The sequence below is a fragment of the Leptonotus elevatus genome, chromosome 13, assembly GCF_054856555.1.
Source record: "Leptonotus elevatus isolate MCC_2025b chromosome 13, RoL_Lele_1.0, whole genome shotgun sequence".
Taxonomy (NCBI): Eukaryota; Metazoa; Chordata; class Actinopteri; order Syngnathiformes; family Syngnathidae; genus Leptonotus; species Leptonotus elevatus.
In genome coordinates, this window is record NC_141251.1 from 20,617,959 (window position 1) to 20,639,810 (window position 21,852).

At 37.5% G+C, this 21,852-nt stretch overlaps 1 protein-coding gene across 1 annotated transcript; it reads right to left on the bottom strand.

Moving 5' to 3' along the window:
* Window positions 1-5,815: 5,815 nt before the first annotated feature.
* Window positions 5,816-11,167, bottom strand: vip (vasoactive intestinal peptide). Its single transcript, XM_086093009.1, has 6 exons — window positions 11,025-11,167; window positions 9,978-10,082; window positions 9,684-9,788; window positions 8,515-8,640; window positions 7,378-7,489; window positions 5,816-7,293 (listed from the first exon to the last, which is right to left on the bottom strand). Coding segments are annotated over exons 1-6 (459 nt in total). The 5' UTR covers window positions 11,027-11,167; the 3' UTR covers window positions 5,816-7,284.
* Window positions 11,168-21,852: the final 10,685 nt, after the last annotated feature.

Consider the following 21,852-nt stretch of genomic DNA (forward strand, 5'->3'; position numbering starts at 1 on the left):
ACCTGGGGAGAAAGTACCTAAAGCATGTTACTAATTTTATTTTATATTAAGCATTTATTCATTAGCATTCTATCGTAATTACTTTCCTTGCAAAGCCGAGATAAGCGGCTATTGAGCAAGGCACTAAAGCAGCTCAGATGAGAGACGCTTCCTGTACCATGACATCACTTCCTGTCGTCATGTCACGGTAAGCAAGTTCTACCACTTTTAGGAAAAGGCTACACCCAAAGTTATATTAGAAGTCATAATTACAAATTGGTTGTGTAGCAGTAGGTCAAACATGCCTAACAATGAGCCAACACCTATTCAGCTAACTGTACATAAATCAATCATATGAAATGTTCCTTTGTTCTTTTCTCTCCCATCTTCAAAGCTGTGCCACAGTCACAGAAAAGAGCAACGTCTGCCTTGGTTCACTATAACTATTTATGAAGAGCACTGCAAATCTTGCTGGAAAGTGTGAGGCTTCACCATCATTACAGAATAGGGTAGCCCCCCCCCCCCCCCATATTTATTCATATGTGTTTTAGCAGGATTAAAGTAGTTTAATTTATGGTCGTTGACTACACTTACCCGTCAATACATTTCTTTTGACTACTTGCCGCTAGATGGTAGTGTTGTTCCCCTGCAACCAGAGCCGTATATAGAGAGAGTTTGGCCAACTGCCTGCAACCGTCAATGTCAAACAGTATCAAAGTTGTTTCTTGAGGTTTATGTGGAAAATAAATATTTAAAAAGCATGTACATAAAATAAATGCTCAACATAGTACAATTTATATATTCCACTGTAAAGTGAAGGTAACATGGCTGTGGTGAGCACGTTCTGCCTCACAGTTCTAAGGATTTGAATTTCAGTTCAGGTCCAGCTCCAGCTCACCAGCCACACTAACAAAGATACATATATAGACAATGGATGGGTGGTATTATTTTAATTAAAAAAAGAAAGTAACTATTTTATCTTTAAAAACACAAACTGATAAAGAAGTGAGACATAGCTATAATAATAATTTAGCCAAATAATTACAATACTTTAAAGAAAGTCAAAATTTTGCAATAAAAAAAGCAAATTAATTAAAATGTCTTTCTGTTGGTGTCATAACTTGTTTCACTAAAATTATATTGATGAAAAAAAAAGTTTTTTGAGGGGGGTGGAGGGGTCATCTTTTTTCTCTCTCCCTACATTGCTTCTCTCTGACATTTTCCCAAGCTCCCATTAGTCTTAATAGTTGTTTGTGTTGCCATGGCACATTTCAGTCATGTGTCATCTTCTGCCTCTTTTTTACACTGGTGGGCTTGATTGATTGGTGGTGGATGGGGTTGTCTTGTGTTGTGACATGGTAAAACCATCATGACATGCACACGCACGCGCACACACACACACACACACACACACACACACACACACACACACACACACACACACACACACACACACATGTTTGTCTTTGTATCATCGTGGGGACATCTTATTGACATAATGCATTTCCTAGCCCTTTCCCCTAACCCCAACCATCAAAAATGATTGCCTACCCCCATTCCTTACCCTAACCTCAACCGTAACCCAATTCAAACCTAAACTCTAAAACTAAGTCTTGACCCTCAAAAAGAGGTCTGAACTTGTAAAGACCACCAAAATATCACCACAATTTTAAGTTGGTCCCCACAATGGTATAGTTAAACCTGAAAAAACACACGTGTATGCCCCCACATGTAGCAAAGACAAAGGCACCCACACACACGCACACACCCACACACACTCCACAAGTGAGATTATTTGAAGTAAATGAACTACCAAAGCAAGAAAAAAAAAAATTTAAATTACATTTTTATATTACAAATATTGTTGAATTTTTATTACAATATTTTATTGTTTTTAAATAATTGGAATTTTTCAAATCTCACATTGGTTCTATTTGATTAAATTATCATTAGGGAATTAATACCAATTGTTATGTTATTCAGAACTATTTTTCTTACACAAATGACGACCCCCCCCCCCCACACACACACACACATTTTCGCAATGAAGTTTACATATTATTTAAGTATTAGTATATTCATTAATTTAAAGCTGATTTAAAATGTTGATTTTTTTTTTAAATTAAATTAGCTATGTTAATTGATTGTTGTCCCCTAAAAAAATAAGATTTGACAAAGCTAATATATATATTATAAATATAAAAAATATTATATAATTATTATAAAAATATATAATACTGAATGAGTATAAAGTTTCTAAAAAAAAAAAATAATTTTTTTTTTAGAAGTTTCTAAACAAAATCTTTATTCTGTTGTAAATTATACACATTCAGTTTTTTTATATTTTTAAATTTACATACATTTTACTAGGGACCATTTGAGATCTTATTAAGGCTTGTCAAGAAGACTAAATGAATGAAAAAAATATCACATATATTATGAGCATTTTTGGTCTGGAAGGATTTTACTTTATGACTTTTATTATGACAGTGTATTAGGGCCACATATAAATATATTTATATAGCGGGTGCAATATTCAGAGGAAAAAAAGTCTCATATTTGCAAGATTTTTTTTTGTTGCGACTTTAGAAAGTGGCAAATTGGCGAGTTTCTAATGTGGCAGATTTGCGAGAGAAAAACTCAGAAACTTACGAGAAATACACATAGCGTACTACTCGCGTGTTTGTGCCAATACTTTTCGGTCGGGTTTTCAAATAAGGAGATTGCATTAGCAGAGATTAACCATATGATGTTAAGCATTCGCTCTTTGAAGCGTTGGGTATGGCCAGCGACAATGACGCCTCCCTTTGCAAAGGTCGACACCCTGAGGATCAAGCATCAAGTTAATTTGTTAAAATGTATATTTACTTGTACATTTATGTTTCCAGAATTATTATTTACACATTCATAATTTTTTTTTGTACAAGTCTCTAAGTTGATGTGTCAGATCTGCTGTTCTCCGTCTTTCACTTGCATTTACCTAAAATATGCTAGCATCTGATTGGTAGGTGTTAGTCAGCTGAAGTGTTGTCGCTCTAGCTACCGCGTATGACGAGTAAAGTTTATATTAAGAATGAATCCGTCTCCATCCTGCCGTTTTATGACAGTGTCACATTAACCACCAACAAATCCTCACATTATTAGACTATAGCTACGCTACATGTATTTCTTGTAAGTTTCTGAGTGTCTTTCTTGCAAATCTGGCACTTTATATAGTTGCAAATTTGCAAGTTTTTTTCTCTGAATATTGCCCCCCGCCCTCTAAATTTTTTTTTTTATATGTGGCTCTAATACGCCGTATACTATAATTTCCCCTAAAGTTACTTTTCTTTTTTTATTACTTAAAAAACGTCAGCATTGTTGATCTCAGAGCGGAGGCTGCTGATGAATTGCCAGTGTGGCCTTTTAGTCCCTTTGCAACTCGGGATCATTTATCTGCCCGTGTTATTGATCGCCTGCTGCGCTGACACACACCAACTGACCCATGTGTGTGCTAATAAATAGGCCCACCCCCAAACATTCTGCACTCAATCTCCACAATCCAAGTAACAGACTTACAAGTGGCCCAACCCATCGACAGTTGCAGTAATTGTAATTCTTTAAACAACTTGCAACACATTCAGACAGACGTTACAACGATACTCACAGCTGCGTATTCTTTATCCTCTACAAAAAACAAATATTACTACAGCATAGTTGTGACTGTCTTCCTCTGTGTTTCATCATCAAATTCATGTGTAGCACATCTGTATTTTTATACTGCCCCCTGGTGGTCAGATCGTACACACCAGAAGGAGCCGCACAATGTTCATTGAATATTCATGATGTTGAAACAGTTTGTTTATATTTGATTTAATGATGTGATGATGCCATTGAGTAGAATTCTGTAGAGATACTATTTTTCCTATTTTATCCATGCAGAATTATAAAAAAAAAATAGTTTTTTAAACTCTTGTAGGTCCAAGAGTTTAAAAAACAAACTCAATGTTTTTATTATTATTATTATTATTATTATTATTATTATTATTATTATTATTATTATTATTATTATTATTATCATCTATTTTATTTTATTTTTTTCCTGTTTTTATTTTATTTTAATATGGGATTCATGTACATTGGATTGACTGGTATTTGTTTTATTCTTCTATGTTCAATAAATGTTATATATATATTTAAAAAACAAAAACAAAAAAACAATTGTTCCCATTTAAAATGTGTTAAAAGTTTTTTTTTTTTATGGCGCTGAAACTGACACATACACACACTCACGCTCACACACACATAGTGTTGAAAGGCTCAAGCCCACTCTCTGTTGTCTATTTTTACCGTTTGGTCCATTAAGATCATTAGTGATGAGAGTTAATGAGTAAAGCCTCTCTACAAAGCAGACAGTAATCACATATGTCGGAGAGCGGACACACGCACACACACACATACACATAAAACATATGGATACATAACTGACAGCCATACAAAATGGAAGACATGTATTTTACGCAGCACACAGTGAATTACAAAAGACAAGCTAATTTCGAAAAGCACACACCACCAACAATTTTGACTCTATGTTTGGAAAAGAACATGTCAATCGTGTGACATGATGTTTTCTATACAGTTACAAATTGTCATGGTTATATTACAGACATTTTATTGTCAACATAGTGTGACTTTCATTCTACACTGTTTAAATAAAATTACAACACGAATCTTATAAGGACTTTATCTTGTAATACAACTTTTTTGCTCATCATGTTAATAAAATTTGCACAATATTGTGACTTTTCGCAAAGAAATGCGCCTTAATTCTCAGAATATCACTATAACTTTTTTGAGATTTTTATTTTAAATAACAATACATCGTTTTTCTTAGAACTTTTATTAGAAGTTTTCTCACAAGATTAAGTTGGTTTTTTTCGTCATATTAAATGTTTTTTCATCATGTCAAAACATTTTTTTTAATATTCTGACTCTTTTTTTTTCTTCACACAATAAAATTTTGTATTTATTTATTATATTTTTCTATGGTTGTGCCGAGTCAGAAAAATCAGTAGTGCATCCATTATAAGAGGGATGCCTCAGCTTGAGCAATTATCAAGGCAAGTCAGCGTCTGGCCCTGCAGAACAGTTCTTGTTGACATTTATGAGTCAAATATCCGCTTCCATGTGACACTTGTAAACAAAGTGACTCACAACAACACTGAGAAGGAATCATTTGGCTCCTCTTGCACCAAACGGAAAAGTTGGCGGGCATTATTACCTTATTTGGATACATTGAATGGAGGAAAATATGGCAAAAATAGAGATATTGTTCAAGCGAGACCACTTTTGACTATATCCGATTTATTGTTTTTGATTAATTGAATAATATAATAATATTATTATGATATTTGTAAAAGGAATGTAGGTTGTTTATTGAACAATCAACCCAAGTAATATTACATCTTTATTCCAATATTAATTTTATTTATTTTGCTTTACTATTTTTACGACCTTTTTCAAAATTACAGCTTTTTTCTAGTAATAATTTCACTTTCTTCTCATGATTTCAAGACTTTTTCCTTGTACGGTAAATTTCATAATATTGTGATTTTTTAAAATGATGTTCTGACTTTTTTTGGTTAGTATTTGGACTATTTTCACAACTTATATTTTTTTCTCGTATTTTATCTGAATGTCCTTCACCAAGCCCTGGGGAAAAGCTTTATCTTGTAAAACACAACTTTATCCTCATAATATTACACATTTTATCTGCTGAATTGTGACATTTTCCCCCCAGTAACTTTATTGTGGGGCTGAAACAATGAGGCAGACCAAAGGACTCAGCGTTGAAAAATAAAAGGGACATCTTTTATTTTAATGAGTGGCGCACGTACATACATACATTATAGGACATGGTGGTCGTCATCATGCGCTATAGGCAGTTATGACTGTACGCTCTACAAGTTGAGTACAGTAGTAGAAAGTGATTAAATGCATCTGGGATCCATTGAAAAAAATACAATTTGCTTCTCCTCCTCTTCAGCGTCAGTCCTTTAGTCAGTCGGATATCGTGGAATATGATAAAGTATTCCCATTCGTAATGTGAACAAAATGGTTGATCAATATGTCCAAGAAAATTCTGAAGAGCTCTTAAAAATCAAGATATAATGGTATTTTAAATGTTATAGAATTAAATACCTGTAGAATCGAAACATACCGTACATTGGTGAATGCCACATTCTTGTTGAAAAGTGCATAAGTGGGTCTGGCCCAAATTGTTTAGTTTAAAGTAAATATTTGCCAAGGAATCCTTCGACATTGATTGGTAAAAAAAATTGTAAAAATTCCCAGTTATGTCCATTTGGAAAAGAGACTCTATGGATATTAAATGTTTAATTGTTGTTATTTGAAAGAAAAATTCTAGGCCAATTTTGTGTTGATATTCATGTGCAAAGAGTTAATAATAAAATATATGAACTGTAAACATATTTACAGTAATTAACAAATGTATTAGACCACCACCACCACGGTCAACAGCATTGGTTATAAAATAAAATAAACATTTTTTTTTTAGGTTTCTGTAATGTGCTACTCATCAGAACTGTAGATGTAAAAAAAAAAAAAAAAAAGGAGTCCAAGATAAATAATGTTCAAAACTTTTCCCATCATTAATGTGGCCTACAACCTGTACAAATCAATTGGAAATAAAATAGATATTTTGCACAAGTATGGACACCCTCTTATGACTGGAATGTGGCTATTGTCACCAGTCACATTAAAACTTGTGTTACATGGGAGCCACCATTTAAAGTGCTTTTGATTAACCATAAATAAAGTTCAGCTGTTCTAGTAGGCCTGACCTTTTTAAAATTATTATCATTTCTAGCAGAAGCTTAAATAAAGGTTTTGTGCTAAGACTGACTGTTATTTGGAACTGTTCATAATTCCCTCCACCTTGAACTGAAACTGAGGCCTTAGTCAAGGTAGAGTGAATAATGAACCGCTCCAAATCCCAGTTAAGTGTTAGCACAAAATTTTACTTCACTTTACTTCAGTTTAAAACACTTTGTTCAAAATGCTAAAAATATAAATAAAACACTGGAATGTAAGGAATGCACATTAAAGCTTTTCTTGATCTCATTTTTTAATGTCTGGTGGTCTAATACGTGTATTAAGTGATGGAAACTTGATTAGAACCACACTGGATGTGTGTCAGCCTTGATGGGATCTTTGGGTGAATGCTGTTGTTTTTGTGGTCGTTGTTATTGTTGTTGCTGGAACGGATGTTTTCACCACGATGACTCCGGATGTTGGGACTTCTCCTCAAAGCGGCTGGGTCAGCAAAACCAGTGATAACGTTAAGACAGTTGACTCTTGAAGAAGCGGCAGTTGTTTTACATATCGTGTGTCGCGTACCAGCTGGAAGTTGTTGAGCAGGTGGTCGACGTTGATGTCATCATAGCTTTCCTGGAAGGCGTCGGGGTCGTCCCGGGACTCTTCCTGGTCGCTCGTGCCAGCATTTTCTAGACTGTTGAGAGTTGAAAAACACACATTTTTACATTAAATGGCAAATGTGCCATCTAAATAAGCAATTGTCAAAGCGAGGTACCACTAGTGGTGTAAGGGTTCCCTCTAGTGGTATGTCAAAGAATAACAGTCTTAGTAGAGTTAAGTTGTATCTAACGTTTTAGTACAACATTTTTGCACTTAATCTTTAAGAACTGTAGAAAAGGTAAAAACAGTAATGACGGCACATTGTTAGCATTATAGCAGTCTCTGCACATGCTCTTTTGGCATCGCCAACTACTAGCCTGCCATGATGTAGATTTGATGGCGTGGTCATGAATAGTTTTGACAATGCTGTCTTATATATGTGAACATTTCCGTTTTTCCAAGGTTGGCAGTAAAACTGCTTGTGTTTCTTAAAATAAATCTAGCTATTAAGATTAAAAGAAATCTATGAAAATCAAAAATTGTATTTGGTATTTGGGTGCTTCACAACATTTTCTTGACCAAATGTTTTCTATCCATCTCTTAGCTATCTAGCAACTCGATGCCTCCATCTTGTGGAGTTGTCATTGAAATTTTTTAAGACCTACAGGAAAAGAAGAAGAAGGAACACAAGCGATTAGAGTTAGGCTTAGAGCGGTGATTCTCACTGGGTTTTAGGGTTTTGGATTACAAGTTTGGAGTTAATGAAAAGACTCACAAGGAGCATGGAACACACTCACATTGAACTAACTGCTTGCAAAATGTCCAACCGGAGCTGACATGTACCAGTAAGTCTATGTTACTTAAAAGATGCCAAAAATATCAAATGTTAAAAATAAGACTTTTGGAATTTTATTTCCATTTTGTTTAAGTATCCTCTGTGGTAGCTTTTCCATATTTACAGCCCTTTATTGGTTTGGAGGATCTAGCATGAGATGAGGAAATCATCATATTTACAATATTGCCTGTGATGCTCAACTGCTTTTTGTGCTCTACAGTCCATGAAGACATCCAAGCATGCTCCACCATGAAGTATAATAAAGTACCTTGGTCCCCCCTTACCTCCTCTTCCCTGTTAAGACCGAGTTGAGGTACTTTTTGACGGCCATCTGTTTGCGGAAGCGGCTGTAGTTGTCTGTGAAGATGGCGTCCGAGTGGCGCTTGACTGGCTCGTCCATCAGCTCGTCACTAGACGCACGCGACATTGTAGAATTAAAGTAAGACAAGAAAGGACATAAATGAGAAGCTATCATCCCTCCCGCACTTCTCCTCTTCCTCCTATCCATCCGCCAACCCTGCTGGCTGTGCAACAATGTGCAAGCAAGCACTCATGGCATCACTTAACCTTTAACAATATGCATCATCAGGAAAGTCAGCTCTTATCATTGCAAATGTCACTGGACCCGCACACATACAAAACATTTATTAAACTCAAAATTTTGAGATAAATGTTTTTCATTGGACAGCAACAGTCTGTACTTGTATTACTAATTTAACTCCAGATGCGCTTTAGTAGATGACCCCCACATATCCCACCAGACATGCGCCATTTGTCACATATTTGCAGCTAAATTGTTGACTGCGCCTATTTAAATTCCTACTGACTAAATTGGGACTTTTTTTTTTATTGGTCATTCTTTTTTTTATTGGTCTTAGCAAAAAGATAGGGCAACTTAAAAATAACCAAATTTATTTTGCGATTCAGTTTAAACTTTAAACTTGACCAGACAACCCACAAGTCAAGTCAAGTCATATTTATTTAGACAATTGGCAGGTACTTTATTTATTTATGTATTTATTTTTTAGCCAAACTGTTGAGTACATATATTAAAAAAGTCGGGGCAAGTTAAAAATAGAACCAAATTTCTAAGCTAATTCACAAATCCAAAATGATCAACAACCAAATTTCAGCTAAACAACTCCAAATACTACTTGTAAGAGATTTTATTCCTTGATAATCACAATGTCACGTTTTTATTTATGTTTATTTATTTATTTATTTTTTACAAAAATGTATGTAGCCATATTGCTGAGCACTGTACATTTTGCAAGACCCATTAATGAAATTATGACAATTGACATGAAGTGATCTTTGCAAAAAGCCTTAAAAACAAAACAAAAACTAATCTACTAAACAAGTCCAAACTTGACCATATTCAAACTAAAATCTCAATTTAAGCCTTTTAAGACACCTTTTTCTCAAAAATATTGATCCTGGAGCATCCGCCTACCTGACTCGCTTCCCAATCAGAGACTCCAAATATCTCCTGGCTGAGAGCTGGCCCAGAAGTTTGCTGTAGCCGCTGGTGAAAAGACCGTCTGCGTGTCTCGTTGGTCTGCATGAGACAATCATTGCAATGCATTACAATTAAATGACTCCAATAACCAAATCAAGAAATGCCAAGCATCGCTCAGTATTATAATGCCTCTTTCAACTATATATATATTTAACCTTTATCATGACTTGAAAATAGAAATGAGAACAATGATAAATGATGCCGACAGAATAAGAGCTTGCAGTTGACCTCATGGATGCGTAGGGCAGACTGAGAGTCCTGGAGTAGAGAACACTGAAGAGGGCAAAAAGGAGAAGAAGCTGGGGGCCGCTCCGTTGTGACATTGCTTTACACCTGAGGAGAAGGGAAATTTCATTCTCCCATGATCCAAAACCTAAGTCCCAGCATTTCCTTTAGGTTAAAATGGTAATATGCTCACTCTCATTTAACTGTAATGTCTCCCTTAAAAAATAAAAGTAATGAGTGATGAGTCAAAGGTATTGTTTTTGTTTTGCTTTTTTTGCAGAGGAAAATGTCCAATGGGTTTAGGTTTGGACATGAATTTACCCCAAAACTATACAATAAAAACACACAATAATTAAATTTTGTTTAAATGCAGATTTTCCTGTAATTGAGGTTTCATCATAATTACGCATTTACCAAATGTATTTCAGATTCAGTGTTTTTTGTCTATCTTGCAACCAAATGTGAACTACAGCCAATCCCGAAAACAAGAGAAAACGTCACTGAACCAATGCGTAATTACGTGCAGGACAAAATCCAAATGCAAATACAGGCAACATTTGAATCAAATGTGATTTAAATCAGTTTTTAGCTTCGGAATATTAGCTACTTTCCCCCGTTTCTTCCCAACGTAACAAGCGCTCACATTAAATAGTAAGCAAGACTATTTTGAGTTGCGTTTGACGACTGTGGCACCACTGCTCAACCAAAAATGACAATAATTAACTAAACACCTTTTAACCATAAGAGAGAAAAAACAGAATGTGATTTAAAGCATCTTAATAGCTGGTCAATATCGAGGGGGGAAAAAGAACGAAAACACGGCGAAACCAATGCGTAATTACGCACGAAGACGACCTTGCGTTCGAGTTCGGACGACCATTCTAACCCGCCACAACCCCGAAACCACTTAAATCTACTTACAAATTAATAATTGTATATTTATAAGTGTTAGAGTAGTACGTAAAACGGGCAAATATTTGGAAGTAGAAAAATAATACGTGATTATGTAGCCAAATTCTGGAATTAGGAAAATAGTGCAAAAAGTCTTACATGTGCTGTAGATTGAAATAATGTGTCGTAAATGTGCAAGAATCCTGGTTTGCTTGCTGTCGTCCTCTCTGTTGTTGTGTTGCTGTGTTGTCTCTTCTCGTGTGTTGTCTCTTTTATACACCTGCGCGTCCCCTGTAGACCACCAAGAGGTCGAAATGAGATTTGATGATGGGGAGGAGGGCTGAGAAGTAGACGTAGTAGGTCACTGCTGACGTCACCGCTGCACGGCCCATGGTCAAATTAATGTTTTTTTCCCCTCTCTCTTTTTAATTAATTAATCATCACGTTAGCAAATGAGTGACCCAGAGCTGCACGAGTTCAGTGTATGGACAACTTGGATATGATGTCATTTAAACATTTGTAATTTGTTTGTTAAAAACAATAAGATTTTAAAGGACAAGACAATAAGACAATATTTTGTTGTTAATTGGATGCAACGCAATGGCTGTTTTGTGAGTCACTGCGTCTTTGAGATACAACATAAATTCAAAACAATCATTTCTCAAATCATCTTTCCCCTTGAAAAAAATGTAAATGACATGAATCCCTAGACTCCCCAATTTTTTAAAGCATAAAATTACATTATATCTATTTTGGACATTAAAAATAGTTTTACTTTCCAAGTGTCCTATTTCACAGGTTAGCACAGCATTTATTGTTTCCTCCACCATCTTGGAATCCTTTGTCTTCCAGCACAGATTTGAGATGTTAGCTTGTGGATTACAGCAAGTAAGATCTTGCCTGTGGCGTTACCCTTCTGCTATTAAGTGTGTCCTTTTTTGTTCTATGTTGTTCTCAATCCAAACACACACACACACACACTCTGGGATGTTGCAGATTATCACTTAAAGTAAGCACAATGCTCCATCTTCCCTTCTATTTCAGGATATGTTGCACAAAAGATTGAAGAATGCCACACAAGTGTTGCAGAATCTGCCACCCACAGTGTTACAAATGACGCTAGATGTGTGCTGCATACAGCCAGTCATCATGACATCCGTCCGCCCACCTTCCATCCATCCATTGATACAGCCAGTCACCCTTCCATGACCCATCTGTCTGTCCAACCTTTGCCTCATCATCCAGCCACCTAATTGACCATCCATCCATCCATCTAGTCATTCATCCACTTGCCAATTATTTGACCATCCTTCCAAACACCCATCCTAACACTCATTGTCAGTTTGTCCATCCATCCATCCGCACACCTATACAGTCATCTGTCCATCCGTCTGTCCATCCATCTTCCATCTGTCCACTAATCCATCCATCCAGTCATTCATCCACTTGCCAATTATTTGATCATCCTTCCAAACATCCATCAAAACACTCATTGTCAGTCCATCCATCATCAATCCATCTATCCATCATCCATCCATCCAGCCATCCATCCACCCGCTGTGGATGATTGCACTTGAAGTATTCAGCCACTGTGAGTAAGTTGGCAAGCATTCATTGGTGAGAAAAACAGGAGGCTTTAACGCATCTTCCAAATGTAAGGAGAGTGGAAGAAAGACCAGTATACACATTATGACAGCTGATCAATTAATCATTGTGCTATGATAGCATCCATCCACTTCAATAGGGTGGTTGAAGTCTAATCTTCTCCAGCTAATTTTGGACTGCACTGGCCCAGTTGCAGGGCACATATCATCAATGTAAGACAGGTCAATTTCATGTCCCCCCCCCACACACACACTAATTGATCCTATTGGTGAATGGTTAACTCACTTTGATGGTGTAATATTAATGGCTCTACTTTTTTTTTTCCTGAAGAGTGATGTGAGAAGATGTGAGGATTCCACTAGATGCCAGAGATACACTGTGCAGGTGATCCAGCTTATTCCGAAAAATACTTTTTCTTGCAACTGTATATAATATTTCCAATGTGGTAATCATTTATAAAAATGACAAGAGTGACAGGTATTTCGTTGGAAAGTCCAATATGACATCAAGCCCACGTCAAATATTTGTCAGGCCGACCAGACCCCTCGCATCCCCCACCGCTCCATTCTCTCCACCATGATGGCACCATGTGAAATGTAATGTGATCAGTCCGCAGAGAAAGTGGATTAGGGTTCAAGTCGGTCGTAATTGACAGCAGTGACTGGAGACAGAGCCCGCCAGGAAGGGGAAGCAAGCATTATTGTGTTGATGTTGATGGAATGTTTGGATGGGAGGGGAAACGTTCCTTTGGACCAGGACGGCTGCTGTCAAGTGTGTGTCTGTTCGTGTGTGTCTTGAGTCTTGGATTTGTAACATTACGTCTTCATTCCAAAACGAGAGCTCCATTCACCTTAAATGCCGTCCAACAATCTTAAAGGGGAAGTCAAACAGATTTTTTTGGGGACAATAATATGTTCTATGCAGCCCCACTAGTCTAAAAATTTTATTCTGGTTAATATTGCGTTAGTGGAATATGCGTAAGCAGCAAAATCCAGACGTTTTTAGGGGGCGGCCATTTTGCCACTTGTTGTCAACTGAAGAAGACATCAATGTTAATCAGGTCTCAGGTAACAACCAATCGCAGCTCAGCTTTAGAAAACAGGTGAACTGTAATTGGTCGTTGCCAGAGCCCAGAGCAGCTGTGATGTCTTCTTCAGTCGACAGTAAGTGGCAAAATGTCCGCCCCTGAGATGGATAAGAACGGCTGGATTTTGCTTTATAACTCATATTCCACAAATGTAATATTAATCAGAATGTCCACTTTAGGGATACCTTGTCAAAAGGTTCAAAGGCTGTTTTTTTTTTTATCAAACAAACTCAACAATATGTTAGTGTGTATCTTACAGCACATCTGACAATTGCTTCATTAGCCTAATACAAAATACAATAGTTGCCCAAGTCATTTGTAATTGCTTTTTTATTTATTTATTTTTAACTTAATTAGTAGCAATGTGTTTGCATTTTTTTTTCTTGTTTTCAGAATGTTTAAATATGACATAGGCAGCAAACGATACACCATTTTTGACCCATGTTGGTATCACAGCCTTCCACCATATTATTACCATCTTGAAGGCCATCTTCATTCCTAAATTTAGGCCAAGGTGGAGACTTGGACTGAGTTTGAGGTCCACGTGATGATGAGGGGAATCCCCCGGCGAGTTGAGTGCCTCCTATGCGCTGCCTCATCCAATTAGCTGAGCCCAGAGTGCCGACTCTGTGATGGTGGGTGATTGCTGACATCATGACGGCAGTGTGGGGTGTGTGTGGAGGGGGTGGGTCTTGGTGCAGACAAGACACAGATGATACATGTGGCGTTTAAAACAGAACAAAGCAGGGCCTGAGGGAGAAAGATTATATGATGGACAATCACGATGTATGAGCAGTTCAGCAGAACTATAAAGGTCAATGTAGATATAGACATGGAACCGCTGTCTAATGAAAAGCATGGATCGCCAAAATTGGTGATTTTTCTTGTTGTTTTTCCAGAAAAACAAACATGGTCCTCCTTTTTTACCCATACATTTTACCTATTGGATGACAATGACAACATAATTAAACATACTGTATAACTGGAGAGTAATGGTAATGTGTGGAATAAATGCTATGTTATTGTTAAGATTTCAGAGTAGAGTCATGGTTAAAAAAAAAACAAGAACAAAATAAGTTTTTTAAGAATCAAACACTCAATAAAATACACAAATAAGTTATACAATAGTACATAATATTAAGTAGAGACGGGCGAACAGTTACCTGGTATCGGTATAGGGCCGATACAGCGTTATTTTAAGTTATCGCTACAGGTGGAGGCGGTTGTATTAGTATGGTATAAAATGTATTAAATAATATATTTTTTGTAAATACCTTGAAAATAAAAATAAAATAATCGCAAATAAACAAATTCTATAAAAACATAATAGAAGTTCATTACAATATTTTAAACACGCAAAAAACATCAACTGGTGCAACATCTATAGCTTTCAAGTTAAGGATAAAAAACAAACAAAAAAAACATGATAAATGTAAGCAATAAGAGTAATGCCTATGGATTACTTAATTTTTTTTCCCATCGATTTAATTGTCCAAATACGAACCAGTATAAATAATATATAATATTACACTTGTGCTCAATGGCTTTTTGCTCTCTGTAAATCACATTTTGCTGTCTCCTGTAAATAATGTGTTAACAACTGCTTATTTATTTATTTTGTATTGTTAAAAAAGGCCTCTGATTATCTTTGTAAAGCAATAAACGTTGCATTGGAACGTCTCTTACACATGTAATGGACTGTCATCCGCAGCCAAAAGACATTAGAGATCAATTTCGAAGAAATTTCCCTGATAATGAACCAGGTAATTCGCCATGCAGCAGTGGCATCTCAAAATGGATCAGGAGGGAAGTTGGGAAATGAGCCACATTATTGCGAAGACAAAGATGACATGCTTCCCAGAACACATGCAAAAAGTGTCTCATATACAAGCTTATGGTCAGGGTTCCCTGGAGGATTTCTTAATAGGGGGTCTTGATTTGGGCCTGTGTACGTCAATTAGAAGTCCAGAGCTCGTGATTGCATCCTGAAGAAGTAAGCGCATAAATACATTTGGTGGACATTACGCATCGACATGCCAGCCATCTTTAATTAACTCGCTCGTTAACCGGACCAAAAATCTTCCCAGAATGCATCTGGTGTAATTGTTTTTATATTTATGCAAATCTTTGCTGTTTTTGTAAAATATTTGGGTATATAATAAGTTTATCTAATAATTTAGCATTTTGTTGTCCATTTTTTTAATTTTTGTCCGAGTGTTATTTTTTCTTTTAACTTACCTACCTACCTACCAACCAAACCCATGGTACTATATTTACCACCTACTACCCAGCTACTGAAGCTACCTCGTACTGTTACCAGCTATCTCTGTCTGTCTGTCTGTCTGTCTGTCTGTCTGTCTTTCTGTCTATCTATCTATCTATCTATCTATCTATCTATCTATCTATCTATCTATCTATCTATCTATCTATCTATCTATCTATCTATCTATCTATCTATCTATCTATCTATCTATCTATCTATCTATCTATCTATCTATCTATCTATCTATCTATCTATCTATCTATCTATCTATCTATCTATATTGTATTTCTATATATCTGCTGTATCTAGTGGAGGTGCGGTCTCACCCAGGCACAGTGAAAATCTTTCAGTAATAACATAATGGTAGTGGGCTGCATTCCATCTGGTTGATGCCCGCCACTCGCTATTGTGTGGTAGCGGGTATCATTAACGTTGTTAGCAACGTTAGCGCCGCTGCTGCCTTTTCTGCGGTGACATGTCAAAATGTCTTCAGAGGACTCATAGCAGTGCAGAAATGTTTGGGGCAGAGAAAGAAAGTAAGTGTAGAAACGTTTTTTTTTGCTTTGCTTTTTGTTTAGACTTGTCAACTTGTTTGAATTCAGTCATCATGCATATGAAATACTAGATAATCACATCTTTGTCTTGAGACATGATTGGTGACGCAGCATGTTTAACTACTTTCCAAGAGTTTGCTGTTTATACATCATACGTGCAGCTTCTTCATGGGTGTTTCTCTGGCTCACAGATACTAAAGCAACCTCGCAATACTGGAATCTAAAGTACTTGTGCGTTATGGCAGGATGACCTCACCTTCTAGCAGGAACCAGCAAGCAAATGATAGGACGGTTAAGTGGCAAGTAAGTCAATTTCCATGTTTTCAGTGAGAGACATATGAAAGAGCAATTTACCTGTTTTGCTTTTTGTGTGAAGGATGTCAGTGTGAGGTGGATTCAGGTGCATCCGTGTTTTCAAATGTTATGCAACAGCGTTTACGTGCAAGCCAGTGAAGCTATGACAAAGAGGCTTCATTTTAAAAGTTACGCAATGCGTCAATGCCTAAGAACAACAGATAATATATATAGAAATCTATTTTGTCTTTTCATGTGCTTATAAGCAATGGAAAAATATGTTCACCATGGTGTAACAATTCAGATGTGTATGTCTTTTTTTTATTATCACAAATTTATTTTGTAAAATCTAATATTACTATTTTTGCTACTATCATTTCCCATCTAAAAGTTTTGTCAAATATCCCCCCAATATCTTTGTATTTTTGTTGAATGTTTTTGTAAGTTTTGGTGTAATTGTTTTTATATTTATGTAAATCTTTGCTGTTTTAGTAAAATATTTGGGTATATAATAAGTTTATCTAATAATTTAGCATTTTGTTGTCCATTTTTTTACATTTTTGTCCTAGTGTTATTTTTTCTTTTAACTTACCTACCTACCTACCAACCAAACCCATGGTACTATATTTACCACCTACTACCCAGCTACTGAAGCTACCTCGTACTGTTACCAGCTACTTCCTTTTTCACTACCTACTTATACCTACCATCTACCACCTACCTACCTACTGGCCTACCAACCTTATTATTATTTACTATATACTGTATAAATACTATTCATGTTCGAATATCAAAATGAGCTTATCAATGAGCTGTTACTGATACTGCATCCTACTTGGTGCAGATATCAACTTTCGCCTGTGGCAAAATCCTTCTGAAGCGGAGGGGGAAATGCAGGAAGTGTGAGTCAGAGCAGAATTAAGATCGCCTGCAATATTGGGGATAAACAGTGACAAAAAAGACTCCTCTTGACCATATATAGTCACAACTGTAAAGACATACATACTGTGTATATATATATATATATAATGTTACATACTGTATATATATATATAATGTTATCGGTTAGATTCTGCAGAAATCTTGCACTCTTTTATTGTTCTGTGCGCCCACACACACACACGCACACAAATATACATGCATATCGAGAGAGCTCAGCTGATATTGTGCAGATTGCATGGCTTTGTTATGTCATATCTATCACATTCAGTAGCAGGCCTGAGAGCGGCCTGTGTCATTTCTTCTCCTAAGCGCCTTAAGTTTATTCACATGGTTTCTTGTACTGTAGATCCAGTCGCATAAGAGTCACTGACTGTCTGATAGTACCTCAATAAAATACAAACAATAATAATTAAACATTTTATAGTTTAGAACAAGAATAGTATAAATATGTAATAATCAACAGAAAGTCAAACTGTGTTTTAATATTTTTTTAATCATTTATTATCATTATCCAACTACTTTCCCTGAAAATGCTAGGATTTATGTATTGTGGTAGTGAGCCTGCATTTGTTTGGCGGTTGCATCCATTTGTTAAACTTCGTCTTTGTCTGGCCATCTTGGATCCAAGTTCTTGGACAAAGTGGGAAGCGTCGTTCTGATCTTTTGACCCATCAGCAGCTCAGCAGGACTCACTCCCGTGGATGATGATGGTGTAGCGCTGTATGTTATCAAAGCTAGGAGAGGATCTTTCTGTTTGAGCTTTTGCTACCTGTACAGCCCTCTCAGCCTGTCAATTTCTTTGATCGTAATGTGGACTGGACTTCACATGGATAAAGTCATAATCTTCACTGAACTGACTGAACTCCTCAGAAACTAATTGCGGTCCATAACGCTCACCAACACATCTGGAATGCCGTAACGTGCAAATGTAGCTTTTAGCTTTCCAATGACTTGCTTATTTGTAATCATCGGTACATGTAGAATCTCGATGTACCTAGAATAGTAGTCTGACACTACCAGATATGACTTTTTCTTATGTTCACACAGATTTATGCCTACCTTTTGCTATGGCCTAGATGGTAACTGACTCCCTTCTCTCTGCAAAAGTTACATTGAGTCACTTTATTCACAATGTCCTGTGAAATTCTTGGCCACCATACTGACTGATTTGCTCGTTTTCTACATTTCACTAGCCCCTGGTGCCCATCACAAATCTTGTTTATGATTTCCTTTCTCATTGTGCTGGGAGTAACGATACGATTTCCTCTAGCAACTAGCCCCTCAACCACTGACAGCTCCCTCCTCACTTGGTAAAAATCTTTGATTGCCTCAGGTACCTGTTTTTCATACTCAGGCCACCCTGACTGAATAAACTCCCTTACTAGCTGAAGCTGGGGGTCCTCTTCAGTGTGTTCTCTTATCTTTCCCTTTCTCAGTGGGGTAGCTGGAAGATGTCTCAAGATGGAGTCAATGTGTGCCGCCACATCTTTAGTGTACATGTCGCCTTCTTCACCTTGAACCGGGCCTCTGGAAAGAGCATCTGCCACCGCTAAGGTGTTTCCCGGGGCGTATACAGCTTCTGCATTAAAACGCATCAACCTCATGAGAAGCCTCTGACATCTTATGGGAACATTATCCAACTCTTTGCAGTTGATTAGGGGTACTAAGGGCTTGTGATCGGTGATAAGTTTGAAATGATCCATCCTAAACAAGTATTTGTCAACATTTTCGCATGCCCATACACTGGCAAGACATTCCTTTTCAATCTGTGCATACCTCGTTTCGGCATCCTTGAGTGTCCTCGAACAATATGCGACAGGTTTCCAATCCTCACCATGCTGTTGAAGCAGGACTGCGCCCAGTAGATAACTTCTTTCATCAGCTGACACCACGGTGGGTCTGGTTGCATCATACAAGGTGAGTACAGCTGCTGACGTTATTGTCATCTTCAGTCTTTGGAAGGCGGATTGTTGTGCTGATCCCCACAACCATACAACTGTCCCTTTAAGCAGCTCATACAGTGGTTGACCTGTGGTGGATACGTCTGGGATGAACTTGGCCATGTAGTTCACCATTCAAAGGAACCGCTTGAGGTCGGACACATTCTGAGGTTGTGGAAAGTCTTTTATGCCTGCTACCTTTCTTGGATCAGGTCTAACACCATTTTCATCAAAAATGTGTCCCAGAAAACAAATCTGCCGTTGTTTGAACTTGCACTTGTCTTTGTTTAACTTGAGACCGGCTGCCTCAATCACCTTCAGCACCTGCTGCAGGCGTCTGTCATGGATCTCCTCTGTTTCACCGTGAACAAGGATGTCATCCACGTAGACTTCTGCTCCTTCTAACCCCTGTAGGGTCTCTGCCATTTTTCGCTGGAAATTTTCGGGTGCACTTGTTATCCTAAAAGTGAGTCTTCGGAAGGCGTACCTTCCAAAAGGTGTAATGAAGGTGGTTAGCTTACGACTTTCCTCGTGCGATGGAATCTGATAGAATCCCCTTGCTGCCTCCAACGATGTGAACACTTTTGAACCTGAGAGCCTTGGCATAATTTCCTCAATTTTGTCGGTAGTACATACTTTTCACGTTTTACAGCTCGATTCAATCTTCTCAAGTCAGCACAGCACTGAACCTCTTTTTTTATTTGGCTTTAGTACTGGAACCATAGCAGGACACCACTCTGTAGGCTGTGTTACTTTCTCTATGATGCCTTCAGTTTCAAGTTGGTGTAGCTCCTTCTTCACCAATGGTACCAGTGGCAGTGGTATTCGTCTAGCACAGTAGACTGCATATGGCTGGCATCCTCATTTAGAATAATTTTCACAGGTTCCGTCTTCAAAAGGCCACTGGTTCCAAAAAACAGTTTTTACATGGTCTACTCTCTGAACAAGACCCATTGCGACAGCTTCCGGGCAGCTGAGCAGACAACTGCAATTGCCTTCAATCACATACACAGGAAAAGTGTATTCTTTACCCCTGTATATTGTGTTTGTTGTGAACCACCCTCTACATCTCAGATTTCCTCCTGGACCCACAATTTTTTTTTCTGCTGCACGTAATTTATAGGCTGTAGAGAGCTTCTTGAATATGTTTTCATTTATGGTGGTCACATCAGCCCCTGTATCAATTTCAAAGGTAAGTGGCATATTTTCTATTTCAAGTGTCACAGTCCATTTATCTAGGTTAGCTTCCTTGCTGACTTCTCCCAAAAACTCGAACTGTTCCATGCTCTCAGTGACTTCATTCACTGCTATGGTATGGCACACTCATGCCCAATGTCCTCTTTTATTAAAATTTTTGCATGTAGTTTTGAAAGCAGGGCATCTTCCTTTTTCATGGTGTGTACAGCACCTACCACAATTCTTGTCGTTTTTCTGGCCAGCGGTTCCACCTCGTGGTCCATACTGTCCTTTTTGTTGCTTTCGTCGTTGACTGTTGTCATTAATGTTCGCCACTTGTACGTCCGCCGGCTGAGATTGAAGGTTGATTTGTTTAGCCACCTCCTCGTCTTGTCGTACTTGCTGGAGGACTTGTGATAGCGTCAAGTCAGCTATGAGCTGAAACTTCTGAGATAATTCCTTGTCTCGGATGCCACGGACAAGTTTATCTCGGATGTGTTCATCTCTCTTATCACCAAACTCACAATTCTCTGCCAAATCGTACAAAGCTCTGATGTAGGCTTTTGCCTCCTCACCGGCTAGCTGGCTTCGTTAATAAAAGCAGGCCCGTCCGTTCATGTATTAAGTTCCATCTTGGAATGAAGTAATCATCGAACTTCTTCAACACGATGTCATAGTTTTATGTTTTATGTTCTTCGACCTCAAACTCGAAGGAACTGAATATTTTTTCAGTTTCACTGCCCATGGCATAAATGAGTGAACTCACCTGGACTTCACCATCCTCTTTGTTCAATTTTGTTGCTGTTCGAAAGAGCGAAAGTCGTTGTTTCCACTCCGGCCATTCTCCAGGGCTCATGAATTTAAACTCTTCAGGTGGACTAAACTTCGACATTGTAACTGCGTTCTTCTGGTCGCGTCACTTCTGACACCATGTAATGTTTGTACATCAAATAAAGTGAAATCCTTGGTTCTCCAGAAAACGCTGTTTTATTAATCCAATAGGCAACTTAACGCACACACCTCCAACCGTCAACTCCCTTAACTCTCCTCATAGCTCTCAAGAGCCAGAGTGTATACTTCATGGACAATAGTAATCCCCATACACCACACATTAGAGTGCAACACA